This window comes from Hippoglossus hippoglossus, chromosome 1 (genome assembly GCF_009819705.1).
Source record: "Hippoglossus hippoglossus isolate fHipHip1 chromosome 1, fHipHip1.pri, whole genome shotgun sequence".
Classification (NCBI taxonomy): Eukaryota; Metazoa; Chordata; class Actinopteri; order Pleuronectiformes; family Pleuronectidae; genus Hippoglossus; species Hippoglossus hippoglossus.
The window spans coordinates 2,152,359-2,178,580 of record NC_047151.1 but is presented as its reverse complement, the minus strand read 5'-3'; the positions used below and the strand labels follow the sequence as shown (position 1 = coordinate 2,178,580).

General features: G+C 38.9%; 1 protein-coding gene and 2 long non-coding RNA genes across 6 annotated transcripts; 1 reads left to right on the top strand and 2 right to left on the bottom strand.

The window, feature by feature from the left end:
- Positions 1-1,706: 1,706 nt before the first annotated feature.
- On the bottom strand, positions 1,707-12,339 carry LOC117763351. The gene is made up of 3 exons (XR_004614145.1): positions 12,136-12,339; positions 10,003-10,011; positions 1,707-1,718 (listed from the first exon to the last, which is right to left on the bottom strand). It is a non-coding gene; the product is annotated as an uncharacterized LOC117763351 (long non-coding RNA).
- Positions 12,340-13,825: 1,486 nt separating this feature from the next.
- LOC117765062 lies at positions 13,826-16,306 on the top strand. Its single transcript, XR_004614495.1, has 2 exons — positions 13,826-14,146; positions 14,177-16,306. It is a non-coding gene; the product is annotated as an uncharacterized LOC117765062 (long non-coding RNA).
- Positions 14,400-25,586, bottom strand: LOC117765043 (ribosomal protein S6 kinase beta-2-like). 4 transcript variants are annotated; one of them, XM_034591273.1, is made up of 16 exons: positions 25,472-25,586; positions 24,427-24,481; positions 24,195-24,232; positions 23,040-23,154; positions 22,618-22,686; positions 22,261-22,408; positions 21,956-22,013; positions 21,572-21,672; positions 20,697-20,787; positions 20,288-20,378; positions 19,982-20,089; positions 19,172-19,234; positions 18,510-18,587; positions 18,132-18,239; positions 17,814-17,926; positions 14,400-17,007 (listed from the first exon to the last, which is right to left on the bottom strand). In XM_034591273.1, the coding sequence occupies exons 1-16, from the start codon at positions 25,558-25,560 to the stop codon at positions 16,830-16,832; spliced, it is 1,503 nt and encodes a 500-aa protein (XP_034447164.1). In that variant the 5' UTR covers positions 25,561-25,586; the 3' UTR covers positions 14,400-16,829. The 4 variants fall into 4 exon arrangements, with proteins under 4 accessions (XP_034447164.1, XP_034447190.1, XP_034447174.1 ...); XM_034591299.1 differs by having other exon boundaries at positions 25,318-25,573; XM_034591283.1 differs by having other exon boundaries at positions 25,334-25,529.
- Between the last annotated feature and the right edge of the window lie 636 nt (positions 25,587-26,222).

The window sequence follows — 26,222 nt, the reverse complement described above, 5'->3', positions numbered from 1 at the left end:
CAAACTCTCTTGACATCTTTGCCATTATACGTGTATGGCTGTTTTATCCTGTGTTTTGTTTTTGTTTTTGTTTTGTTTTGTTTTTTTAATTTTTGGCATGCAGGTGGGGAAGACTTGGATCGAACCACTGACCTTCTGGTTAGAGGCCGACCGCTCCCCAAGAAACTCTGGTGGCAATCGCACAGACATTTGCGTTCACAGATACACCTCCTCCAGAGAAACTCAAAGTTCAGTGAATGTCTGAAAGCAGCTATAAAGTAGTATTATACAGTAGGAGGCTTGATGAGTTAAAAAGGGAATGTGTCCCACGAGTGCAGGTGAACTGGAACAGGAACCAGGAAACCGAACCTAACCATGCACACAAACACAGACAAAACAACAACACACAGACAGGAAAGGACATGATGGCAGAAAAACATGAGGAGTGAAGTGTCTCAGTGTGTGGATAGATTGCATGATGTAACCTCAGTGATCCTCCAATCTCTTTAGCACTATAATCAGGTCAATGTGTTCAATACTGAAGTGAGAAAATACTAAGTAGGATCAGATGCAAAGGCTTAACGACATTCACATCAGCCCCAGCTTCACCAAGGGTCTAGTGCTACTTAGCAAATGTTAGCATAGCCTGCTAACACACTAAAATAAAGCTGATGATCAAGGTAAATATTATGAGCATATTAGCAGTCACTGTGAGTGTGTACAATCTCAGTTTCTAGCATTCCTGCAGACTTCTGATACAATGATGCATGGATATTTTTATTATATGGATACCTGCAATGTAGGCTACTTAATTTGTAGGTTATATGTGAACCAGTCAGTGATGTTTCGAGAGTGTTTGTTTCTTCAACATGTGTTACCTTTTTTCTGTTCTCACAGTAGTAATCATTTACATTACATTTCATTTAGCTGACACTTTTATCCAAAGCGACTTACAATAAGTGCATTCAACCATGGACGTACAAACCCAGAACATCAAAAATCAAGTAAGTACAATTTACTTAAAAAAAGGCCAAACTACAAGTGCTACATATAAGTGCAACTAAACTTTATTGATTTTTTTATGACCAGAGCCTGAACCAGAACCTTTGCTGCCATCTGAATGAGAAGAGGACGTATTCTCCTGATGTTGTGCAGCATGTATCTACAGGAGCAGGTTGTTGCAGTAATGTTGGCAGTAAGGGAGAGTTGACTGTCGAGTGTCCCACCCAGGTTCCTTGCAGTCTGGGTGGGGGCTACCACGGAGTGGTCAAAGGTAATAGTCAGGTCATGGGTGGGAGAGCCTTTCCCTGGAAGGAAAAGTAGCCAAGGTTGATTTTCAGGTGGTGTGCAGACATCCACTGAGAGATCAATCTCATCAATCTCCTGTTTTTACTTTTTTTACTTTGATCCTATATGTGTTGAAGAGTAACACATAAATGCAGTGTCTTCTTCTTCTTCTTCTTCTTCTTCTTCTTCTTCTTCTTCTTCTTCTTCTTCTTCTTCTTCTTCAACACAGTTTAAACTTCCGTTTGGTGATTACGTATTACTTTAAAGAAGTCTGGCCTTATGTTGTGGCACAGATAACTCCCTTGTGACTTTGAGGCCAGCTTCAGAATGGAGAGTTGTGGTTGTTCCAGAAATAAGAACCTTTATCTATTTTGTATAGAAATCAATGCTGTGCTTGTGTTGTAATAAAATAAATAATGTAAAAAATCGGGAATGATAAATGACTTTAATTTCTTTGGAATTGTGTACAAGAAGAATACAAGTGGTGTTAAATCTGCACTTGAATACTATCGCGGTCTTCACACAAAACAAAGGCAAGTTTTCACCACAGTTGTTAGTTCTCTAACCATCTGCAAAGAAAGACAGACATAGTTAGATATTTGAAAAAAAGATGAATATGTCCTTTTATTGCAACCGTTGCAAAAACATTGCAGTGTTATTGAGATAATATTGTAATTGGATTTAATAGCTTGTCTGACTTGTTTTAAATGTGGATTGGATTATCTTGGTGCTGACGGTGCATAAGCTCTTTGACTAATGTAAAGTAAATGTCACTGGCCTTGACCTCATCACATTTTAGTTTGGCTAAATCCAAGCTTCTAAAATACTTTGACATTGAAGTTTCAAGAAAAAAAAACATCTTATTTCTAAAGTAAGGCAGTATGATGACAGTGTTTTCGAATGTTGGGACAAAATATTAAATTTCATGGTTTAAATTTTTGTTTGTATGAACTCACATCACATTCCATTGATGACAACAGTGCTTTGGATGTTTTGTTTCCCATTCAGTACGACACCAATCTGTAGTCTGAGAATAACGATTCCCCTTCTCTGACAATGAAAACACTAAACCAATGATTACGTTTGCAGTGTCGAAGGTGCAAACAAACTGAAGCAGACCAGGGGTTTTTCAAAATCTGAGTCTGGGAGCCCTCTTCTCAGACAAACCTTAGTTTACATGCTTATTTTCAATTGGTTTCTGGATGGCTATGATTCTGTTAGAATGAGCAAAGAGGACTGCGCTACATAAAAAACTGTACAATTCCCCAAAACTACTTCATCTCTGATCCATCTCTTTAACCAAATCACACACAATTAGGCTGTTGTACGAGGTCACCTTTAATAACTAATGCAATAACTACTGTAATTCATATCCATTCACTGAGCTTCCCCTGAGACTGCCACTTTAAGATTGTAGGTTCAAAACCTGGTTGGGCAAAACCTTATAACGTTTTCTAGAAATAAGAAATTAACTTATCTTATTTGAGATGATCTTGTTTTAAGGCTTCTGATGGGTGGACATCCTGACTTAGAAGTTTATATAGTTTCATAGATTCATAGATCTACTTCATACAGACCAGAGACGCATCATAAAATATGTTTACATTTTCTTTCCACATCACAATCTAACCGCTGAATTTGCTGAACTTGAGCTGAAAAGTTTAATTTTGAAAATGACCAGGATCGTGTCTTTTCTTTGGATAAAACTAAGATTGTTTTTGTAAAGGATGCACAGTCAGTGTGGTTTCTTAACTGGACTATCTGGTGAAAGACATTAGTTGGTGCAGTCTTGAGACATCTGAGCAACAATCTGTGATAAAACCAGGTCCCATCGAGCCACATCCACTGGTCCTTGAGTGAGACAGTGATACATTATCATCAAATCCAACTTCTCTAAGGATTCATCTTATATCCACAAACTGTGCCAAAGTCAGGACTTTTCAAATCCTACAATTTTAGACACTTAGGTCTAAACTTAAACATTTATATTTGGGAACTATTATACAATTATTTGTTTTCAGGATGTAACTGCAATATAGAGCTAGAGGAGGGGATTAGTTAACCATAAAGGCTTGAAGCAAGGTTACAAAAATACACCTCCCAGCTTCCCTAAAGCTCACTTATTAACATGATGAATCTCATTGAACCCATCATAACAAATGTGAACTATTACTTGGTGAAGAGCAGTGAGTCTTGAAGTGTTGGTGACAAGCAGCAGAGACACAACATGTTAGCGAGTTCTAAAGGTGCTGGTACCAAGCTGACCTCAGCTCAGAGCCTTACTCCAGAGATTTACAGAGTAGTTACATTATGAAATCTTCTTTGAATGTATAATGTAGAGCAACCATTCAACCGCTTGAACTTAACTGAGGGACACAAAGCCTCCTGTTGAACCAGGCAACATGGAGAGCAGTAACACTGTCCCGTTCAAACATGGATTCTGTCCTTTATGCAGAGATTGAGAAAGTGATGATGTCACTCTCAAGTGATTTATTTCCCCATCTGTTTATATTTACAAATGAGTGGAACAACATGAATGCCCTGCCATGAGGAGAGGTTGTTCAGAAGTGTACAGGCACAGACCACTCTCTGTTTGTAAGCTGTTGCATGTTTCTTCTCTCTTGGACATCAGGACAGGAGGAAGTGTTTTCTGTCCTGCCACAGGCTGCATCAGTTATAAATACTTTTCTTTTTGCCATGTTTTTGCAGTTGAAGCCTGATCCCTATACATATTAAAGTTTGTCTGGCAAAAAGGAAAGAGTTACAGTTCTCAAAAAAGGGGTTCTAGAGATATGTTGATCTTGGCTTTTATTATTTATTATTTTGTATTAAGTTACTTAAAGAAATGATTGACTGCCAAGGAGAACATGTTTTGTAAGGTCAGAGTAACCTTGACCTTAGACCTTTGGCCACCAAATTCTAATCAGTTCATTTTTGAGTCCAAGTGAATGTCTGTACCAAATTTGAAGAATTGCCATCAAGGTATTCTTGAGATATCATGTTCACAATGGTGGGATGGATGGACGTACAAACGTAGAGACAGACGCATAAACTGAACAAAATAATGCCTCTGGCAACTGGCTGTCGCTAGCACAGAGGCATAAAACTGTTATGAAGAGGAAAACACAAAAAGTGAAAACATATGCAAAAAGAACTGCTCCACTGGTAGAGCTCCAGGCTGAAAGGAGAAGTAATGGGCTCCTTTTGGATAAGCAGCAGTTACTTTTAGCCTTATTAAATTTTGATATGTTGTATCCATTTAGATATTGAACATGTGGCCACTTTATCCAAATAATGCTTGTTTGAAAATTTGCCCTGAAGCTTTCAGAGATGTGGGGACCAGCCAGACAAGTGAGACCAGACGCCATCTTAACAGCTCACAGTCTGATGAGCAGAAAGTCAATGTGTGGTGGTGGCCCTAAGCCCTTTGTTAATTTGCTGCCAGCTCTGATGTCTGGAGGGATTTGATATATATCACAATTTCTTTTGGAAGCTAAATTTTGGGGTCTGCTTTGAAATAATAATAAAATAACATTAGTTCCTGCCAGTTTGTCTGAAGATAAAGCTGAATAGCTCTGTAGACTTTGTTATTTAAACAGAGTAATATAGCAGTGTGGTCCATATTCAATTTCAGGTTTATTTTTTAAAGGTGTGCAACAGATTAAAGATTCCATGAGTATCTTTTATTCCCCTCACTGTATATTAGATTTTTCCACTGAAAAGGTCTGTTTATTTATGGACCTTTATATAAGATTAGTTTGTCATAGTACTGTGTGTTTGGAATTTGAACAAAAGCGTTCTTGGTCACAGTTCTCCAACTTACAGGTCGCTAGTTACTACCCTCAGATACAACCCACATGACTGTACCAGGCGAACCAGTCCGTGGTTTTCATGTGAACACAAATAGACACATGACTGAGGTTGAGGAATTTCCAAAGTTTGGTTAAGTTTAGACTTGGTTATGGGAAAACAAAGATAAATGGTTTCACATGGCCTCCAGTGTGAGGACCCAGGCTATCTTGCTCTAGAATGTTGACCTACATCACATATACTTCCACTTTTGCTCTCTTTTTGCTTTGGACTCGAATTTAACAATCTAAGCTTATGGTGCAACTTCTGGACATCTACTAATCAGAAGGTCAGTGGTTCAATCCCCAACTGCTTAGTGTGTCCTGAGGCAAGATACTGAATTGAATTTCAATAAATACACAGATAATTAGTCAAAGACAAAATTAACATTAAATCCACTTTTTAAAGTTAGTAGATTATAAATAAGTATCTTTGAGTGTATAGGTTTTCTCTCTTGTGTGGATTTCATCCTTAATAGCCAATGTGGAACCTCATATTAAACTTGTATAGTTGTCTCACCTGAAGGTAGAATCCACCCAGCCAGGTTGTAAAAAATCCATTATTGGCAGTTTGCCGAGAGGAAACTATATTCCTGAGGACTGTGGACGGACACCAGGCTGAAGACCAGCCTGGTGTCCAGCCTGATGGAGAGAAAGACGACAGAGGAGAGTGATCAGTGGAACAGAGCAGGAAGAACAGGACAGAGAGGAAAAGTGGTAAACTGAAGGTCAAGGCTGGCATGGAGAGTCAGAGATGAAGAAATGGGCCTGTAGAAGGTGAGAGGGAAAAGGAAGAGAGGAAGTGACAGAAAGAAAGTGACAGCAGAGTAAACTCAGTTTGACAGTGTTGGTGAACATTGGCAGGTTGTCACAGACTTGAAGAGGTGTTTTTATCATTTTTCTCTATAAATAAATAGACTTCATGATTCAATGTTAATGCTGACACCAGTACTTCAAGTCATCCCTTTGTTTTAAACCTAAATGTGATCTATTGTATACAGTTCTCATATAAAAAACAGTATTCAAATAATGGCAGGATGCAATTATGTTATTATTATGTTATAGATGGATGGATGGCAATGGTAATGGTATAGAAGAAAATATACAAAACACCTGAGTTTATGGTCTTTGTGACATTTGATCAATTAGTTTATACACCAAGACAAAATTCCTTGTCATGATTGTTATATGAGTATATATTATAAGTTATATTATATTTTATCAGTATCACATATGCATTGATCATGTCCATTATATCAGTAAGAACATTTTATAAATTGGTGTCAAGATTACAGAAGGGGTCCAACCAGTCTCCCATTTCAATGAAACCATGCCAACATTTTAATCACTAAGCGTGAGATCCACATCACTCACCTAAGCAACTACAGTAAATCATAACAGTGTAATACACATCTGTGTGATTCACATTTATAGTATCCTGTATATCAAAAATGACAGAGGATATCTGCATCTAAAGGCTAAGAAGATGACTCATTTAGACAAATTAGGAGATTAGGAGATTGTGATTTTTCATCCTTCATTGTGTATTAAAAAGTAGTCTAGGTAGTACTAGTTGTAGGTGTCTCAGTGTTTTTAGATGCATTACTTTCTTTCTATTTTATTGTCTTCATCAGACCCCACTGTTTGAAAAAAAAAAATACCAACATGCGAACCTGCTGGAGCCTCGTTTTTTATTCTACAACGAACAGGTTCATGAGGGGATGTGGCTGCGGTGGGATAACAGAGTACCAGCTGAACAGCCTCTTAGCAGAATGTACATGAATGCATTAAGTAGCTTCATGAATAAATGTAAGTAACCCAATGTTTCTACATGTAACAGAGTTGAATGAAATATATTCAAGAGTAAAAACCATGCTGATTTAAAATAATTCAAACAAGTGGGTCTACAACTTCAAACAAACTACATTTGAAAGTCAATTGTTACTGCCCACCTCTGTGTTTGAGAGTGCAAAGTTCTGATGTACACTCTGGGTACATTCTGATGTCAGAGAGTCATAGTTGAGGCAATAGCAGCGTCCCAGGAACCCTGTCCAGCCTTCAGGACACATAATCCCCTGTGTGGTGGATGTCGAAAAAACTAAAGAAACCAAACCACAGTCTCCTGCCACATATTACTTCTAGGCAGATTTGGAACAACACAAAATAACCTACTATAGGAGAACTTGCATACCTCAGTAAATGTCATTTGTGTGATTAAGACCAAGTCACTCTTTGAGCCAGAAACCAGGCTGTGTCTTGTGTCAAGCTTTGGAAAAAAACATGTTCTTAATGTCTCATAAATCTCTATCTAAATTTCTCAGGGGGTAATATTATTTTGAAAGTGTGTTTAAATTGACAAATGACTACCAGAAGTTTTAAGATACCAGAAGAGAGTAACTTAAATACCCACCATAAATATGAGGGAAGAAGAAATGTAATGCACACAAAAATCGTCATTATCTTTATATAATTTATACGTGTATTTGTTGTGCATGTTATAATGAACGTTAAACTGGACCCAAGAGCAGTCACAGGCTGAAGACATAAATAAGTTTAAGCAGTTTATTTGAATTCCAAAGTTGAATGTGCAAGGCGTGGATGGATTTCCGGAGTGAGCTGAGCAGAGGCTGGTGTGCTGGCAGGCTGGGTGAGCTGGATTGTCGAGCTGGGCTGAGAGTCTGAGCGTGGCAGAGGTGCTAATGAACCAGGTGGAGATCTTGAAGCACAGAGACAGGCAGTTAGTTCGAAACTACCTGAGCCAGAGAAAATGAGACACAAGCAGAGCCAAGTTGATACCACTAGTAGTAGCCACAGGTGTATAGGCAATCAGCAGAGCTCCGGAGGCCAGACATGAGCGCACATATACACACACATACACATACGCATACATACAGACGGATAGGTGACTCACAAACACAGAAGGGAGGGGAAACAGCAGAGAAGAAACAAGGGGACAAAAGGAATCCTGACAAGAAATCTATCAATCATATGTCGTTAGAGCACTGTGTGATTCAGGTTCTGCATTGTAGTCCTTTCATCACCATCGATTAGATGCTAACTATTAGATTGTTGTATTTTAAAAAGATATTAGAGAACTGATGGATTCATTTGCTCTCAGGTATTGTCCCATAGTGAGTGTGTTAAATTCAGTGTACACATAAAGACAGTCAAAATATAGATTCTAATCTATCAAATGTCACCACCTCAGTCTAGAAAACGTGTCTCGAAACCTTGTGATATTCCAAAAACAATTCAGCATTTTGTGCATTCTGCACTCCTGATTGTGTTTAAAATCTTGATTTCTTTGTGTTGCTGCAGCTTCATTGTACCTGGAGGTAGAAACCACCCAGCAAAGCCTCTTGATTGCCATTATTGTTGGTGAGGTGCTGGAGGAAACCAAACTCCTGGGCGCTGTGGATGGAGACCTGCATGGAGTCAAGCATGGCACAGATTGTCTGGTGGAGGAGAAATAGGGACATGTTGAAGTCTGACTGTCGGCCGTACGCCCTCGAGGACCATGTTATTTCCCCGTTTCTTGACGGGAAGGTCTCTCTTTCCACGAGTCCGGTGGTGGTGGTGGTGTCGCCGTGGTCTTGTCCTTCTTCTTCTTCTTCCAAGGATGACGAATCTGCAGAAGCATCACCCACTGGGTCTTCGTCTTCGTCTTCGTCTTCGTCTTCGTCGTCGTCGTGTTCTTTGTCTTCGTCGTCGTCGTCGTCGTCGTCGTCTCCGTCCGCTTCTCGGTCTTGCTCTTCCGCGTCCTCTTCGGGTTCAGAGGATGGTTGCTGGGAGAATAGCTGTTGGATAATGACAATCCTTGGGTCACCCTAACCCTAACCCTGACCGGCCAGGGCTTGCGGATGATCACACGCACGCACGCACGCACGCACGCACGCACGCACGCACGCACACAGACACACAGACACACAGACACACAGACACACACACACTCTGGGTCAATCCGACCCAGGAACAACACAAGGGTTAAAAAACATTTCTAAAAAAAATCATTGTTTCATAGAGAACCAGCAGTGGAACATGTGGAACACAGAACAGCCTGTTCCTCCTCTCATGACTGAACCCTGTACTACATTTCCATTATATAAATAGTAAGGGGGCAAACACTGAAAAACAAACCATGAAGTTGGGCCTGAACCTGCTTACTTCTGTGGCTGTGCTGCTCTACACTTTGCATTAATGTGACAGCAGTCAACTCGGATTTTCACTGTGTTTCAAGTTTTGTGGAAATGATAGTAGATCCGACCGGGTAAGATTATGTAAAACTGAATCTTAAGGCCTAAGACCATGCTGCCTGTCACATATAAATAACTACATGAACAATAAGCTTCAGGACCTTATGTTCGTGGCAGTACAACACCCAGTGTGTGCAGCACGACAGCCCTTTGGTATTTTCTGACTTCTGAAAATGACTTTTCTAGTCTGTGTGGTATTTTGGTGAAGTGAGCCTGGTGCACAGGCAGGAGGAGACGCACAAGCAGCCGGGGGGTTCATTCAAATGAGGCGGCACGAAGCAAATTGATGATATTTTGGTAAAAAATGGGTAAAGATTTTGCACTAAGAATAGACAACTCGCAACCAGTAGATGTGTTTCCATCAGCATCAAAAGACCACGTCTAATGTGGATAAAGCACAAGTGTTGGTAAAGCAGTCAGCATTTACTAATAAAACTGAGCGATTCTTTTACTGTATGACGTGTGAAAAGTTTCTCAGGTCATGAAATCCCTGCAGCCATCAGAAGGCAGCAGGACAGTTAAGTAGATAAATCAACACCCACTGATTTAAGTGTTTTTTCTTTATATCCTGTAACTTCACTGTTGTGGTTCAGTCTCACTGTTTTGGTCAACATTTAATCCTGAATTAACAAAACTGTGTTTTCCTCATTTTTCTGTCTGACCATTCCGTTCCATTCCACTCTATCAGTGGCATATTCACTAGAATTTGACTCACCATTACGCCAGGGTCTGACTTCAGTATCCGCTGCTGTGCTGCTTGTGCTTTCATTCTTTGATTGTGACACAGCAGGTTTCAGCTCTACACATGTGTATTTTTGGCAATGCCAGGAAGTAACCTATGGGCTCCAGACAAACTTTGTACATTAGCTACACTGGTGCAAAATTTTTCACTTTGCCTTTTGTAACTGCAACAATACACCTATTATACCTTTTCTTGACAGTTCACATATACATTGGTCATTTCTTAACTATGCTGGGTTCGATTTGATAGAATATCGATTCAGTTCAGGATATTTCATAGTACAATACCAATATTGCCTGGATATGAAATAAATTATCAGATAACTAAAGCTGTAAATTGAACAAGGGAACTTTTAACTTAGTGCATCCTAAACAAATATTAAGGTAGGCCTGTCACAATAACACAATTATTGCAATAAATGATATTATTGTCATCATTATGAAACCATTTGAAACCACTGGTATAATAATAATATTATAGCATAATCATACTAGTACACCCTTTCAAAGAGCCATGAACTTAATTCTTAAGAATATTAAGTCTGACATTTGACTTTTAATTACAAATATTAAAATATCGTAAATAATTAAAAACAAGTTGCTCTTGAATAAATATGAAACATTTGGCTCAGGATATATGTCACCAGCTCAGTAAACAGGATGTTTATGATTTAGATGAGCTTTTAGGTTTCTATTGTATTAGGTTAGTATTCCTGCGCAAGGATTTAGTGTGTGAGTGTGTGTGAGTGTGTGTGAGTGTGTGTGAGTGTGTGTGTGTGTGTGTGTGTGTGTGTGTGTGTGTGTGTGTGTGTGTGTGTGTGTGTGTGTGTGCTCTGCAGTTCGCACAAAATGTTGGACCTTTTTTCAATGCGTATATATATATACACCTCTGAATCATTTGCAATATCTGTATTCATTTGCCCTTCATTCACTGTTAACAGTTAAGTCCAAGTAGCTGTAACGTATCTCTCATACTGCTGTGTGGTGAGTACTTCTATTGTTGCCAATGATGACTGGAATACCCTGGTATGGGCTGAATCAGTCTTTTTCTCATGCGTATTGTTTAGCAGATCACCACAGAATCGTTTACTCAAACCTGGTTTGCTAATTGAATTCATATCTGAACTCTGGCTTATTGTCATATTGTCTTGCCCAGATGCATGTGTTTCTGCTCATGTGTTCCTTGTGTCTAAACACTTTTTGTATCTTGCTGAATGTTTATCTGGGAGTAAACAGTATAATTGAATTACATGGCATGAGGGGGGCTTTGTTCGCATACACAGGAACTTGCAACATGCTCATTGTTTCTCATGAAAGATTTACAGTGTTTCCCTTGAATTGATAGACTACTGCATTTTCCCAAATGTTCATCTGAGGTGTAAATCTCCTACTTTTCAGATAAGCTCAGCTTTGCCAACGTTTACATGCTAAGTTCAATTAGTTTCAGAAAATATCATTGGTTCAGGATGTTGTTGGCATCCTGTCAGGGCCACATCAGAGCATTCAAGGGGGGGGGGGGGACATTCAGCCTCGAATATTTCCCTTGAGTGAAGAATCTATTACAGTCTTGCCATATGTTCATCTAGGATTTATCCGTATTAATGAGCAGGGTGTGTTAGCTGTCAAGGGAAGTTGCAACACGCTTGTTGCATATTCAGGATGGCAGATCATGACTATGATTTGAGAAATTAAAGGTTATATACACAATATTCAATATGGCAGGTGTCTACTGCTATAGTCCCTCCTTCCCTCAATGTTGCCATAATCAAACCAACCCTAAAAAAACCTGGACTAGACCCCAACAACCAAAACAACTACCGGACCATATCCAATCTACCATTTACTGTATCTCCTAAATTCTGAGAAAGTAGTCACATTTCAACTCCACAGCTACCTCAAGAACAATAACCTCTTCGAACAATTACAATCAGGCTTCTGCACCGTCTCCATCATCAGATCGATTGAGGCACCAACCGTTTACCTCAGCACAATGGGTACCAGAGGCTTCTCTCGTGTGGCATTCAGACTTACACGTGGCATCTATTGCACTTCTGTCCGTCCTGGGAGAGGGATCCCTCACACATGGCTCTCTCTGAAGTCTCTACGTTCTTTTTACCCTGTTAAAAGTTTTTTTTTTGGTCGTTTTTCCTTACTCTTGTTGAGGGTTAAGGGCAGAGGATGTCACACCTTGATTAAAGCCCTATGAGACAAATTGTGATTTGTGAATATGGGCTATACAAATAAAACTTGATTGATTGAAACTCTGGAACTCCCTTCCCCACCACATCCGCACACTGGATTCCATTACAACATTTTAAACTGCTCTTAAAAACACATCTGTTTAAGCTAAGGTACTAACTTTAACCCCTTTTCAATGCACCTTATCTATTTCTTTTTTGCTACAAACATTGATTTTGATCTAATGTCCAACTCTGTTCTTTTGCAATGTTAATGATGTTTTATTACTTTTGCTGTTGATTGTATGTTTTATGATGATAGTATGATTTATTGCTGTTGATATTATCTGATGTAAGGTGACATTGAGTGTCACAAAATGTGCCATTAAATAAAATGTATTAATATTATTATTATTAATATCACTGTCACACTGACATTAATAAACCATTCATTAGTTTATTTCAAGCTTTCATTTGATCGTTTCTCAGCACCTGGATACTTACATTTGTTTCCCTTTCTCTCTTATGTGAGATGTTTCTGCATTTCCTCCTGCAAAGTTATAACAAGGATCGATACCAGGCGAGGAATAAATGTGAGAGGGGGGAGCTTGACAATGGAACTGAGCCCAGAGTCAGTTACTTACAAATACATTCTATTTTCTGAAGATGTTGGACCTGGATAATAAGGATTTGTCAAAGTGAACACATTTCTGTCAATAAATAATCCAGTGAAGTCTGAATTTGAGCAATTTCTCATGTTTTAAAGGCATCATCTAATGTGAATTGTGCAAATGAAGGTTTTTGATAAACTAGCATCAGAGCAGCTAGACAGCTATGGTTACCATGCTTGTTTAACTGCTTCCAGATGCAGGTTGATACATAATGTATATTACTTGGATTTGAGAGGTGGTACATGAGGAGGATGAGTTCTCTAAGCAGACATAATTTGTCACTGCGTGGACTCCCTCAAAAACAGCCTAGAACCAGTCACTGTAATTGGTTGCTCTTTAAAACAAGTGTTTGTAACTGAACTGTGTTTCTGTCTGAAACTATATTACGGTTATTAAAGAAAAATGTGATCAGTTTTATTCATCGTTTCCCCCATCAAAAGTGGAGGGAACGTTTTTAAAACTACCAATATTGTAATGGCTCTGGGGCAGTTGTGGTTCAGGAGGTAGAGAGGGTCAACCACGATCTATGGTTCAAACCCTAGCAACTCCAGTGCGCATGCAAGTGTCCTTTAGCAAGATACTGAACCTCAAATTGCCCCCGATGGCTGTACAGTACATGAATGGTGTGTGATAGAAAAAGATGTGACTTAAATGGTAACGCACTCTGAGTGGTTGATAAGTCTATTTAAATACAGACCATTTACCATCTATTTAAGGGCTTTACAGGTGCTCCTTTCAAAGGAGGCCTCAATTTTAAGAGCAACGCAATATTGGACATTTCTTTGATTTAAATTTAATTTAAATTTAATAAATCCGCAACTGTGGTGATTACAAATATAATTTTTTAATAGAACTATTTTGGGGGGGATTTGAGAAAGTGTTTTTACCCATCAGAAATGTTTCCAACTTAACTCAAATCAGCAAATTCCAAACCCTCAATAAATAAGTTCCCCATACAATAATTCAGCATTTAATCCATTTTTATTCTTAAACATTCGTCTGTTAATGAAAAATTATACATGACAAGAAAGAAAAGAATAAACCACTTAAAACCACTCAAAATAATGAATTAAAAATCAATTACTCTTAGTTATGTAAATAAATATACAGAAGTGAACACAATCAGCACTTGTTCCTGCTGTCCAGCTGCAAATTCAATAACTGAGATTGTGTGTGTGGGGTGGGCTGGGGTGTGTGGGTGTGTTTGTGTGTGTTTGGAGGGGGGGGTGTTCTCGTGAGAATACCTTGTTTACAATCACATCATGATGTGCTGCAGTTTGTTCTGTACAACTGTTCTAGTACAGTGCCCATACAATAACAGACTGCAGTGTGACAACAGACATTATTCAGAATATAATTCACACTCTGCCTCAAATAGACCCAGACAGAGGCTGGTGGAGCAGAGGGGGAAGAGCTTCTGTGTCACACCTGTTTCCTAAAATCCACAAGAACAAGAGCAGCAAAAGAGGAATGTCTTTCTAAACAAGAACAAAGGAACAGGCAGCCCAAAGAGTTCAAAATTAAATAAATATGATCAAATATACAAGTACAAAATGATCAACTGAACAAATGCAGAAATATGTAACCATGAAATTGTAGAATAACCCAATACACTAAAAGAGGGATTTTATCATTATTATGAAAAGTTGTTTCAATCTTCTTAAATTTACAAATGCTCTTCTGTTTTTACATTAGAGTCAATACCAGGGAGCATAGGGTGGAATCAAGTCTGCAACCACTGCAGTGCTCTTTAGCTGAATGCATCAACACCCCTTGTAACACTGCAAACGTGATGATGTTAAGCAGGTTGTATTCATCACATGTGCTAGACACCAGCGGCTGAGGTTGATGGAAATGTCATTAGATTGGCAGGTTAGAAACCAAATTATTAGTCCAATTTATGTTTTAACATGATGGTGCCAGATTGAGTGTCAATTAAAACATTTCATCCTGAGGGAAGCATGAATGTCCGCAACAATATTCATGTCAATTCATGCAATAATTGTTCATATAATTTAGTCTGGTGGACCGGTCGAACCACTGAGTGACAGACATACGAGAATGCTCCTGCTGTAGCCATGTCTTCATTCAATTATTTCACTATTTCAAGGTTTTTATCTGCATTTGTTCATCTGACTATTTATTTCCTAATGCATTATTGTCATACATACTTTAAGACATGTATACAATTCAAAGGATAGTTTACACCTAGTGAATATTTTATTCTCCAGTACAGACCATGATGGACAGGAAGCTAATGATTTAGCCAATGAATAGAAGCACACATTTACTTCTGCAGCTGTTACTCATGTGAATGTGAGATATTTGCACTGCAGCATTGTTCCCATTTTGTCCCATCGCTACAATACGTGTCTGTCTGTCTGTCTCCGTTATCTTTAATTGTCCATATGTCATTGCACTGTGGAGACAATGGATTAAAGCTATGTAGCTGATAGATTCATTGACCATTCATCATGTCTGTTATCTTGAATTCAGTTACAACATTTACACATTTAGCCTCAGCTGCTTCAAGGAGCTGCCTGTGTTCTCTTGTTGTACCTAAAAATTAATGGAACATTCTTTTTTATTTATTGTAAATAATGTACCAAGATTTAGTTTGATTGATCTCAATCTATAACCCACTGATTTAAGAACAAATGACATTGCTGAGAAAATGTTGGCATCACATGAACCTCACAACTTTCCGATGATTCATCGAACTTCTGAGTAAGTGTTTGACTATGTCGGGCAATGACAATCAAACAATTCATAATATCAAGCACATTATTTTTAATATAACTATTTTACCTAAGTTATGTGTAAAAATAGGTTTGTTCTGTAACCCAAAATATTCTTTCTATACAATATAATCCATTGTTTTCGGAGAGCACCACTTTACCAGCATTGACTGTACATTGTTCGTTTTTTATGGATCCTCTGTTTGTTTATATGTGAACCCTCCTTATTGATCCTAATGAATACATACAGCATGTCCCTTTTGTTAAGTCCTTAACATAGTGTGATTGGTCCGTTTTTACAATACGAGGACAGCAAGTGGGAAAACCTTTGGCAGCAGACATGAAGAAACGTGAACAGAGATTTTCCATATTTTCACCTGACAGTCAAGAATATGTTATCATGTGTGCAATGTAGCATATGAAGGCTAAAAGGTCTTTGTCACATATCTACCTTTATGAAAAAGAATCCAATGAAAATATCTTTCATCAGTTTTCTAATTGAAACGTCAGCCTGATGAACTAATTAAAAGCTGATGAACTAATTCAATGAAAAACATAAATTACATATATTACAGCTTACTTTTAGCTGTAACAGAGCATGTAGAGTATATACAAAATTAAAACTTAGCAGTCAGTCCATCATTTACGTGACCTTAACTGCCCATGATGCATTTAGGGAAAGTGGTGTAGAAAATAGTCCTTATTGTGATCTCATTTGAAAATAATATTTTTACTTAAGTCCTTATTTTTTTTAATGAAGCTTTACACAATGAAGTGATCAGTGATCCAACTGAGGCTCTAACGTCTATAAATTAAAGCATAAATATTCCATGTTGATCCAGTGAAGTCTGTGTGAAGTGATCTACCTTTAAACAGTCAATATGACAAATAAGAAAAGCTGGACAGTAAGACCCAAGATGAGCTGTGTCTGTTTTAGTTTTCTAATTTGAATATGACAGGGAAAAAAAAGCGTTTGGCTTTCAGACAGCTCTTAGTTAAACCACTTCAAAAAAAGCATGATACCAGAAATAAAACCAAAACCTTCAGCTCTGTGCCTCAACAACTGCTGTATTTGAGAGAAAACATTAATCTGACCAAGGTCTTGCAGCACAGGCTGACTCTGAACCTTTCCTCCTCATCTCCGATGTCCCTTCTGCTTCTTGTTCCTCGCAGGGGTCCTGATTGGCTGACTGGCACCTCCGTTTTCCAGTGACATGGAAACCGGCACTGACGGCGGAGAAGTGGGAGAGAAGGGGTCCAGCTCTCCATCAGTGCTCGACTTGAAGGGCCCGGCAGAAGAAAACTTCAGGGGACTAAAAGAAAAAATGGACAAGTTATTAAAAAAATACAAGATTGTTGAATAGAAATAAATGTATCTCCTAGGTTATATAAGAAATTATATAGACATTATACAAGAGACATTAGTTCAGATCAAGTCACCTTAATTATCAAGTACATTAGCTTCTGGTGTATTGATAATGAATCATGCTAATGCTTTGTATATGAGAGCAAAGCAAGTAACAAAGTTCCAGGTTATAAATAACTGGAATTACTGCACTGTGGTTGTATTGCTCCGCCAACCAGTGCAGTTTCTGTGTACATATTTCTACATACTTTTTTTTCAGTTTCATATAAAAAAGGTTACTGTGACTTTTACCTCAGACAACTGAAACATAATAATAAAAATAGCTTGAATTTATATAGTGCCTTTCAATAGACCCGAGGACACTTTACATCTGTCTGTGGGGAAAAAAGCGAAAAGAAAAGAAAGGAATTCGCACAAAACAGGATAGAATATGTCACATTCACAGTAACATGAGGACACTGTAACCTTTATCTTTGACTTCCAGGCACCAAAATCTAATCAGTTCATCTTTGAGTCCAAGTGAATGTTTGTACCAAATTTGAAGACATTCCCTCAAGCTTCTCTTAAGATATCACATTCATGAAAAACAGACATACTTTGCGAGGCCACCGTGACCTTTGGCTATCAAAATCAAGTGCGTTAATCGTATGTACGTAAAGACGGACAACTCCAAAACACTATCGCCGGCGGGGAGGCATAAAAATGTTGTGATGTGGCTTCATAGATGGGAATTGATGTTGTTTCGTGTGTTACCTGATGGGTGTGCGTGGGCTGCTGTTGTGTCGGCGGACAGCTCGTGTTCTGGGTTCAAATGAGAAGCCTTCTTTTAGACTCTCTAGGACCGATGGAGCCACGTAGGTGAAACCCTGATGGGGCACAGACAGTCACAATTAGTTCCTTGTAAACTTAAAAGAGCTGCTTGTTATATTAAGAGTGTTCAACAGGAAGGTGCAGGGAAAGAGCCACTGACACATTACCTTACACAAAAGAAAGGTTTCATTTAGAGTCTGTGGTTTCTAGAGCCTAAATATAAACTTTTTAAAAACAGTGTGATAAGGAAGACTGTCTCACAGCGAAGGCAAGCTCTGCACTGTGGCCGAGTGAGGTGTCGTCAGGACTGTCCACTGGTGTCTGTCTGGTGAACCTGACGTCAAACTGGCTCACATCCTCATCCGAGTGCTACAGAGACCCAGACAGGGGCAGTTGAAAGTTAGACACAGAGGAACAGATTTATTAAGGGGATTGAAGATAGGGATGAGTGGTGTGTGTGTGTGTGTGTGTGTGTGACACAAAGACAATGAGAGGTCAGGGAACATAAAAGGGATGTACTCTAGGTTGTAGATAAGGAGGATATGAAAAAAAGCAGAGTTTGATGAACAACAGGCATAAAAGTAACTCAACAAGTTGTTTGATAGCATAAAGGGGACAAAATGACATCTGGTGACTTACCAGCTGGGGCTTGTAAGGCGGCTCCACTCTCTTGTTAAGTAGATCATCCCAGTTAATGTGCCTGAAGAAAGGATGTTTCTGCAGAGGAACAAAGCCTTTGTGTTGGGTTGGTTGTTTTGCTTTATGTATCAATATGTTGTAACTGTTTGAAAAACATCTGCACATTTATTAAATATATGGATTCTGCATTCATACTGTGCTCAGATCAGTTTGTGCAATCATTGTTTCACTTTTCAGAGGCTAGATACACAAACAATCTCTTACTGTATGTCATGCATTGTATATATTCTGTTTAGAAGATATTTAGAAGAGGATATGATAAGAATGTTTTATTTTTTGTTTTATTTGTTTTAGCCAAACTTTTTACACAGTGTTTAATTGCAGAACAGATTTTCTGGCTATTATTCCAGATACAGATTCAAAGGGGAAAATAACAGTAGATCTTAAATTGGTTTGGTCTTCTTCCATTTAAAAATCTTATGCTGTTGTTATGTAGTATCAGAGCAGTCTGATCAGTGTTCACTCGACCCAGGGAGATTGTTTAGAATTATCACAATGTCCGTATGTCCTGGGTCGTGACACAGGGATTTTTTTGTATTTCTAGTTTCATAGGAAGAATCATAGTGAAACCATGCTAAAACCAGGCAGAAAGCACTACTCACCTGGATATCAGCACAGTCTGAATTACTGGAACAAAGTCTCTGGGCTGGATTCTTCTTCAACAGCTGAAAAGAAAAGACATGTCAAACTGATACAATTTGACCTGATCAGTTTATTTATACAGTTAATGCAAACATGGGTCTGAGAGGGTCCCACACAGCCTGTTCAGTGGCTCCTTATACCCACCTGAACTTAAATTATTTGTCTTGACTGATCTACATCCCCGTTTCAGCGTATGCATTGCTTTAAGGAAGTTTAAGCTGGAGGTTGTCATTTTCTTAAATTAAAAGTACATACAAAGCCTGGAAAAGCATTTTTTTTTTTTTACATGATTTATTGTAATGTGCACTATGCAGAATCATCATCGAAGATACTGAATGATAGAATTGAGTTTCCCTTCCTTATTGTGAATTGTTTTGTTAGGTTTGGTCATCAAGACTAGAAAAGCCTATATAAATACTATATATAAATAAATACTTTGCAAAGAAGATCAAATATGATCCCAGTTCTTGTAATTCAACTTAGAGTTGTGATGAACATAAAGAACCACGACTGGCAAAATATTTAAATTTTCATACTTCAAATCATCCTCACAGATCATGAAATCATAGCAAAAAAATGTTTGTTTCACAAGAAAAAATGTATTAATGTGTATGAAAAAAAAGAAAAAAACATTTTAAAGACTTTCAGAGACAGACTTGATAGATGATACATGAATGGGAAAAACAATGTACTCTGATTGGCAATTTCTGTGTCGTAACGACAATGTTTACAGTGTGTGAGCGCATTTGGTGCATGTGCAGGTTACAGACCTTCTTAATGAGGTCCCTGGCATCAATGGTCAGGTATGGGGGTAGGTTGAGTTTACACTTCAAGATCTTGTCAATGGTCTTCTTCCTGTTTTCAGCTGTGAATGGAGGCTGGTGGAAAATCAGAGGAGTGTGTCAGTGAAGGACATAAACAGACTCCAGCAGCCATTTCAAAATTATGCTGCTTCTAGACATGTGCTCAACTCCAGAGAATACAATGTTTGAACGCAAATGTAGCAATGAGTGAGAGCCTTCTGAGTATCTGCTGACTGACTGGAACAACTTTAGTCTCTAGCAGTTCTCACTTACAGATCCAGTCATCATATCATACATCAGGGCCCCCAGGCTCCACCAGTCTACTGCTCTGTTGTGACCCAACCTGGTCAGGATCTCTGGAGCCCTGGAAAGGAAAAAGACACAGAGAGGGGAGACGTAAACAAAAACAAAATGAATAGGTTGTCAGTGTAAAAATAATACTAAATAGAATATAAAGTCAAATCGCTTTGTTTGCTTTATTTACAACTTGCATTCCCCCATAATATTCTCAAGTTTGTAAGTGAAATTTGTATTATATAATTACACAGCACCAACAAGAGCAGAGCAAATGTTATCAAAGTGTTATTGGAGAGGAACATTTGTTGTTGTGGTCACATAAGTGCTAAAAATCTTGAAAATGAGAGTAAAGCACTGTGTGTGTGTGTCTATGAGCGTTACCCACATGTATTCTATGGTACCACAAAAGGTGTGTGTGACCGATCCATCGTGAATCGATTCCTTACAGAGGCCAAAGTCAGTTAGCTTGATGTGACCTATAAACAGAGAAAGACCCTTTATTATTGCAAACAAAGGCTACATACCAGTCTACAAGTCACGTGTCAACGCAACATTGTGCCCCTTTGTTTAGATACAAGCTAGCATGCATGGCTAAGAGAGAAGATAAAAGAGAGAGGGACAGAAGAAGAGAGGGAGAGGGGATGGAATGTAGACTTGCTCATTGTTCTCCATTTTGACAAACAGAGGAAATATAAATTCCATTATAATCTATTAAAACCCATCATTTTAATTTTAAATGATAAATAGACTGCCTATTTCATGGCATTTAATTTTTGAAAATAATAAATATTTTGTGAATGTGAGGGAATAGAAATTTAAATTGTGAATGTTCACTTAATGAAAATTTTTGATGCTATTGTGACCTCTTTTTTTTTTCACCAAATTGGAACCGAAACAAGGAGTCAAGGAGAAACGGAGTCGATAAGCATCATCTGAATCAATATAATTTAAATTATATCTACCCAATTCTATTCCCATAAATCTGAGAGCTATATTCGAATCTTAACAATAATACATAATTAAGTACATGTGTTTCACAAACTACTATTAAAAGCTATATTTATTATTATTCATAAGATTTCTACTTCAGTCAATACATTTTATTTTTTCAAATTTAGTACAGGAACTAGAAATGAATTCTAAGTCATTATAGCAGCTTCACTCAGATGGACAAATGATTAGTCTGATGATTAGTTTTGAGGCAGTGAGTGATTATATTTACATATACAGTATTTACTATACATACACATTGTGTGTTACCTTGGTGATTAAGCATGATGTTTTCAGGTTTCAGGTCTCTGTAAATGATCCCATTCGAGTGGAGGTGACCTATGGCCAATGTGATCTCTCCTAGATAGAAACTACACACACACACACACACACACACACACACACACACACACACACACACACACACACACACACACACACACACACACACACACACACACACACACACACACACACACACACACACACACACACACACACACACACACACACACATAGAGGCTATTTAAGTCCACAACCTAAATTAAACAGAAATAATTTCCACTGAAACAATATCATTACAAAACCTAAGTTGTACAAACTCAAAATTACAACTTATACGCAAATAGTGAGCTGACATAAGGACATCCTTACCATGCAGTGTCTTCCATGAAGATGCCTTCCTTCTCCAACTGCATGAACAGCTCCCCCCCTGTCAAAAACAAAACAGTACACATCGTTGAAAGATTTTTACTCCCATTCATTCCTTTATATCTTTTTTTTCCTACAACCGCTTCCTTGCTATGCAATCAAAAACTTAATTGCCATAAATATTAAAAGTGAAGGGATTTGATTAGCTTTGCACAATTGCACTGAAATTAGTCCATGGCATTTGTCTCTCCTCTGATGTTTTTAATCCTCCACATCCATAAGTCCATCCCTAAGGGTCCCTTTCTTACCACTTAGACACTCGAGTATGAGGTAGAGTTTTCCCCCGGTCTGGAAGGCGTAGAGCAGATCCACGAGGAACGGGTGTCTCACCGTCTCCAGGATCTCCCGCTCTGCTCGTGTGTGAGCAGTGTCTTTAGCATTACACACTATCTTAGCCTTATGACAAACATGTTGAGAAGAGGGAAGGGAGGGGAAGAAAAATAGAGAGGGGGGGGGGGGACAAATACATGGAGGAGAGGAAATGGTAGGCAGATAGTGGACAGGGTAGGAAATAAAAATGAGAAGAGTTATGGAGGAACATCAACGCAAAATTCATATCGGATGAGTTGTGTATCAGGAGAAAGTTGTCTGCTCCTTCACTATACCTTTTTCAGCACCTTCATGGCAAATATCTTCCCGATCTGGGCTCCTTGAACCTTTCTCACCTGGAAAACCTTAAAGAAAGACAGCGGTGAGTTGTAAAGAGTAACTTAGGACTGTGCTGTACTTATATTTTTTTCTCTGTTTTACATTAGTGTGAACTGGTTATGTTTCAGAGTCTTAGGCAGAAATCAGCAATAACGCCTTTCTAAAAAAGAAAATTTCATTTTTTCAATAGACATTTACATCAAACCTTATAAACACTTATTTACAATGTTACTGTGTTGTGGGATACATTTTGTGGGTAGCTCTAAACAGTTTATTTTTATAACTTTTGGTAGAAAGAGAAAGATCCTTTAAAACGGGTACCAGCATGCAAACGCATGCAGAAACACATGCAGAAACACACACATACACACACAGATACCTTGCCATAGGCTCCTTTCCCCAGCACAGTAAGAAGCTCAAAGCAGTCAGGCCCAACTCTCTCACTGTCTCTGTTGACGCTCTCACTGGTCAGTTCCACCTCCTCTATCTGACCACTAAGTTACAGGATGAGAATGACACAGTAACACAGAAGGTAAGGTTTAAATCCACAGAAAATGACATTCACCTGAGAAAACAAAATCAGTTTTTTCTAAATTAAGGAGATAGCTCAAATCCATGTACTTTTTGGTACAAACCCAATCCAAAACACAAACTGGCTCAAGCTACACATACGGGACATTTATGCTTCAAACCTCTCAAAAGCCATTTTTAGACATGACCTCCAAAGGATGTCCGGAGAATTCACATATTAACAACACAGCGGGAGATTCACTGCTCAGATGTGTTCACAACAACACAGAAATATCTGGAGTGTTCAGGTGAGGGGTGGAGCAGCAGGCAGACCCAGGACTGTTGTTTTTTTCACAAATTCATAACTCAGTATAGTGACTGTCGCACTTCAACCCACAGAAACTAAGCTGCTATTTTAATTTTATTGTATGGTCCTTTCATCTGTTTGTCTGATTTTATGTTGTACTTGTGAGCCGAAGGCAATCTTCCACCCTTGGTGGACAATAAAGTTCTATTCATTCATTCATTAGCATATTAATTCTGCTGCGGAGATCACATGTTTTTGTACACCGACACAAGCATCTGCCCTATTACCAAAAGCTCTCTTGACATCTCTGTCAGTGTCTTCTACGTGTAAGACTCCGCTTTTTCATCCAGAGGTATTTGTTTTCCTTTAGTTCATTTCATTTCTGCGTCTGTCGTGGAGGATTTCCTGCTGTGTTCGTACATCGGCTCCTCTGGACATTCTGCAGACTTTATACAAGGGGGCTGGAAGGAGAAAGTCTGCAGAAAGGCCAGAGGCTCTTACTCATACATTTGCATTCACACATACAGCCCTCCCGGAGAACGTCCGGAGGTTCTGTGGAGTCCTGTGCATGTCTGAAAGCATGCAAAATGTCTCTAAATGATTGGGATTTGAAAGTAAGCACTCTCATATATTCAGAAAAACTGCAATAAAAAATTATAAAGTGAATGCATTAAATAAATACATTTAAATTAAATGTCAAAATGTAATTAAACGTACTTCTCTGGTTCTGGCACGGTGAAGTCACAGACATCATCCTACAAGCAAGGAACAACAAGCCAAGGGGGTTGAACAATAGTGACAAAGGTAAATGACAAACTGAAAACCTGTTCAAATGAAGAATTCATCTTACAAACACAAGCCACCAGTAATTAAGTACTGTATTATCCCTGTGACATTCAGTTATTGATGTGATCAAGTTTAATCTTATCTATGATTATAGGATACAAACCTCTGCATCACTGATGTCCTCCGTCTCCAAGTCTATGTCGAACACCCCCGCCATCCTGAAACAGACACTGTACAGTGAGTCTGTTGGGCTTCACTGAACCCAAGACTAATGAACACTTTCACCTCAGTGGGGAATGTAGTATCGCCCTTGTACATAAAAGACAAGCAGACCTTCCAGGAACACTGCAGCAGCACACATGTTTGCTCTCAGTGAATTATCTGGAAGGAAAACTGCTGCCCATCCACCTTTAAATAAACATTATACTCCATGTTTGTGATCAACATTGATTGGTTTACTATGCATCAAGAAGATTGAGAGAGACTTTCAGGGACAACTGGAGTCCTACTGAGTTATCTGCTGGTCTATTGTAGCTGTTAATAAAACAGCAGCGTTTACTAAACAGACGGACCAGCTGATGGTGTGCTTCAGTGAAAACACAAAGAACCAGCCCTTTACAAACATGACGCTGGCCTAGCCTCCACCACCAGGTAGTTATTAGAGTTAAACATGACACAGCTCCATCTTGGACCTTGACACAAATCTTGACAATCGTTTCTTAAGTGTTGTTCGTAAACATGTGGTTTCAAGTGAAGCCGAGGCTCGTTCCACACTCTCGGAGTCAAACGCTTCAACACAGAGCTAGCAGAAGCTCTCAAGTTAGCATGCTAGTTAGTCAGACGGCAACCAAAACATGCGAGTGGCCATGTCAGCAAATTCCAAGGAGCTGACCGACTCCCACAGTTGGTCTTCTAACTAACCACGGTGCCACTCCTTCCCGAGAAAGCGCAGACTGGTTAAACTGTCTGACATCACTAAAAGTTAGCCACGACCGCGCTGACAGCAGGTTTGACAGGTAGCTACAAAACATGCTAATGCTAGCTAGCGTTTCACCTGTTAACGCTCTTTCATGTGGTGGAGCCTCGTCTGAGTCTGTAGTCCGAGAGTTTAACTGAAACAAAACTTCTTTTCATAGACCAGCAGCTATAAAGCTCTCGTTACATGTTAGTCAAATAACGTAACAGCGGTGTTCAGGTCCCCTTCATACTCTGTGTACAGCATGACGACTTCTTCTTCCTCTTCCTCTTCTTCTTCTTCTGTGAGGCTTAACGGGAGCTGGCATCCACAGTGTCGCATTACTGCCCCCTTCAGTTTTCATTCTTCCTCTTTCCATATATTTTAAACTCGACTGTCTAGTCCAGTCATTCCCAAAGTGTGGGCTGCGGTCCCCTGGTGGTCCGTGAAGCCACTGCAGGTGGACCGTGAAAGGTCATCAAAAATGCATAAATAAAATAAGTTTCAGATTTGTAAGTAAGCACTAAATTACCACGAAATATTTATGATTGAGTTAAAAAAAGTGATCATCACAGGTAATGAAACAAAGCCATAAGATTTAAATTCCACGTTATTCTTATTTTATCTGACCTTAAGAACAGGTGTCGTTGTATTTGCTGACCGTCACATTAACACCTGAACGCATCATTAGCTGGGAATCATAGGTGAGGGAGAACTTTGAGATGTGCTGGGTCGAGCAAGATGGAGCAAGATGGAGCAGTGGCTAATAATGACGATGGGAATCCGAAAATCTACCTGAATCATTCAAAACAAACAAGAGGACTCGCAGAAAGTTCTCAAGTGAGTACCAGTCGCTGGGACAGTGCGTGTGCTGTGCGCTGAGATGCGAGCTAACGAGGCCCCGGGGCCATGTAAAGTGCGCCGCCATTTAGAGAGTCTCTGAGCCGGCTACCCGGCCACGTTACGCGATGTGTGATTCAATATAAAGTATATCGAGATAAACT

Coding starts and splice junctions, on each gene's coding strand:
- LOC117765043 (XM_034591273.1), bottom strand. CDS start 25,560: ATGCGACACTGTGGATGCCAGCTCCCGTTAAGCCTCACAGAAGAAGAA. Junction 22,687..23,039: donor GGAAAGGAGCCTATGGCAAG/GTATCTGTGTGT, acceptor TCTTTCTTTAAG/GTTTTCCAGGTGAGAAAGGT. Junction 20,090..20,287: donor ATGATATGATGACTGGATCT/GTAAGTGAGAAC, acceptor ATTTTCCACCAG/CCTCCATTCACAGCTGAAAA.